General features: G+C 40.0%; 1 protein-coding gene across 1 annotated transcript in view; it reads right to left on the bottom strand.

The window, feature by feature from the left end:
• dnaaf4 (dynein axonemal assembly factor 4) overlaps positions 1–1,620 on the bottom strand; it is a 4,248-nt gene extending 2,628 nt beyond the window's left edge. Inside the window, exons 1-2 of the mRNA XM_035664776.1 lie at positions 1,477–1,620; positions 436–583 (exon numbers count right to left, since the gene is read on the bottom strand). Coding sequence (XP_035520669.1) covers positions 436–583; positions 1,477–1,608 — 280 coding nt within the window. The 5' untranslated portion in view covers positions 1,609–1,620. The remainder of the gene's footprint in view (positions 1–435; positions 584–1,476) is intronic.
• Positions 1,621–2,211: the final 591 nt, after the last annotated feature.

Below are 2,211 nucleotides of genomic sequence, written 5' to 3'. Positions count from 1 at the left end.
AGTTTATAAAAGTTACCTAATGCAACTTTAACCACTGGGAGTTAGGCTTCCTGTCAGAAACTGATGTACAATAACAGGACGTAATCTAATCTCAGTCGACTGACATTTCTGGAGTGTTTCTGAGACTGTAACAGTTTCTTTTTAAAAGAAGAAAAAACAGTGTTGTTGAACTGAGCAACCCTGAGTTGGTTGCAGACTTGCTCACTGGCCATCTGAACACACTGAACTACTTGCAAGAAAAAGATGGTTTAGCGAAAAGCGAAAGGGCAGCTAAATGCTGCTTACTTTTCATCAATTCAGTTTTATTTGTATAGCACCATTCATAACAGAAGTTATCTCAGACACCTTTTTCAATAGAGCAGGTCCTAGAATCGAACTCCTTTTAACATTTACAGAGACCCAACAGTACCACCATGAGCAGGCACTTGGTCTTACTTGTAGTTATCATCAGATGATCCCACACTTTGTTGGTCCTCTTTGGTAAACTGATGACTGCGACTCCGTTCCCAACCTTCGCTGTGCTCCTGACATCATCAACAGGTTCAAACAGGAAGGCTTCAAACAGATATGGCGGGAAATGCACCTGTACAGGATACCAAGAGCAAGAGATTTGATGTGGTAAAAACATCTTATTGCGATTATTTTGACAGATACTGCGATATGATTCATGATTAGTGGGGGAATTATCATTTTTTGTGTAGGCCATCTCTGCAGCATCACGGTTCTTCATTATTATGCTGTTTGTCACATATTTGACCTTTATCAAAAAATTGCAGCTTCTGTGATTTGCTTATTGCACTTGGTCATATTGCGATTTCGATGATGTGATTAATTGTGCAGCCCTAATTTAATGCAAGCCTTATCCTTTTTCTTTAGCAAGACAGTAACTCTAATATAAATATAAATAAACGTTATAAATCTAAAAAATGTCCTCCCAATATATTGATAGAAATACAAAAACATATAAATGTTGTACTGTAATATGAACATAAATTAAAAAAATAAGTTGTGCACGCACCGTAATGATTAGCAAATGTAATGGTATTATTATTATTATTATTATTATTATTACTACTGGTTCCACTAGTACGCTGTACTGGTGTTCTGCGTTGGTTTGTCCAAGTGGTGTTACTATACCCAAGCAGAAATCGTTGCTTAAGTACTGTGGGTAGATACAATCTGTACTCATTTCATTACTTTAAAATGTATTAAAATGTGTAAAAAAACCAAATATTGACTCCACATTATGGAGGCCAACAGGAGGCAATACTTGCATATCTAAAATGAATCCCATGTGTTAGTGAATTATTTTATATGTTAGAGTGGGATGGAGTGGGTGGCGGCGGCATCCTGTAGTTGTAGCCCATAAACCTTGGTTCACTCACAATAACACTGTCCGGTAACAGCCTGGTTCTCTAGACACATAAAACGGTGTATGACACCATCAAGGGCGAGGTTTATCGTCATTAACTGTACCTTCAGGTATTCGTCTGCAGACAGGATGTCCACTTTCCCCACTTTTGCTCCTTTCAAAGGCACGCTGATGTGGACCGTGGACTCTGTCTGTGTCCAGCAGTAGTCTGTCACTAGCAGAGGCATTTGGCGCATTCGTTCCGCCCGCAGCGGTGCCAGCGGATACTTTAAATCACAATTACGGTTCACTAATGCACAAATGTCAGCGTAATCACGCTGGAAAGTACGTTAACTTAACGTTAGTAAAAAGGCTAAGGGTCGTGAACTGGTTCTACTGCCGCATAGCGTCGTGTTGCTATGGTGACGATGATGCTGCACATCATGCTGCCTTCACGCTCCTCGGCAAAATCTGAATTGAGAGTTCTAATTAATTCCACTAGAATATAACACGCTAAATGTACAGTAGAGTTATATATGACACTCGAGAGCAAGTTGGCTTCCTATTCGGATGTTCCGACTGTGGAGTTAAGGGGAAATTTAAGGGATAAGACACGGCCATCTCTCGTTGTTGTTGCCTCATTCAGATTTGTAAAACCTTCAGATTTGTCCTATCCCTGTCCAGTGGCTCCCTGTGGCTTTAACAAAAAATATTACATTCTCTTATTTTACATTTCTCCAATTGTAAAATTGTGAAGCTATTACTCCTTATAACATTCACAGAGACCCAACAGTACCACCATGAGCAAGCACTTGGCGACGGCAGAGGCAGAAACTTTGTACAGACCCCAGCTCTAGGTG

This window comes from Morone saxatilis, unplaced genomic scaffold, assembly GCF_004916995.1.
Source record: "Morone saxatilis isolate NCDOM2014 unplaced genomic scaffold, NCSU_SB_2.0 Contig2, whole genome shotgun sequence".
Classification (NCBI taxonomy): domain Eukaryota; kingdom Metazoa; phylum Chordata; class Actinopteri; family Moronidae; genus Morone; species Morone saxatilis.
Note: the sequence above shows the minus strand (reverse complement) of the source record. Positions and strands in the feature narration are given on the sequence as shown.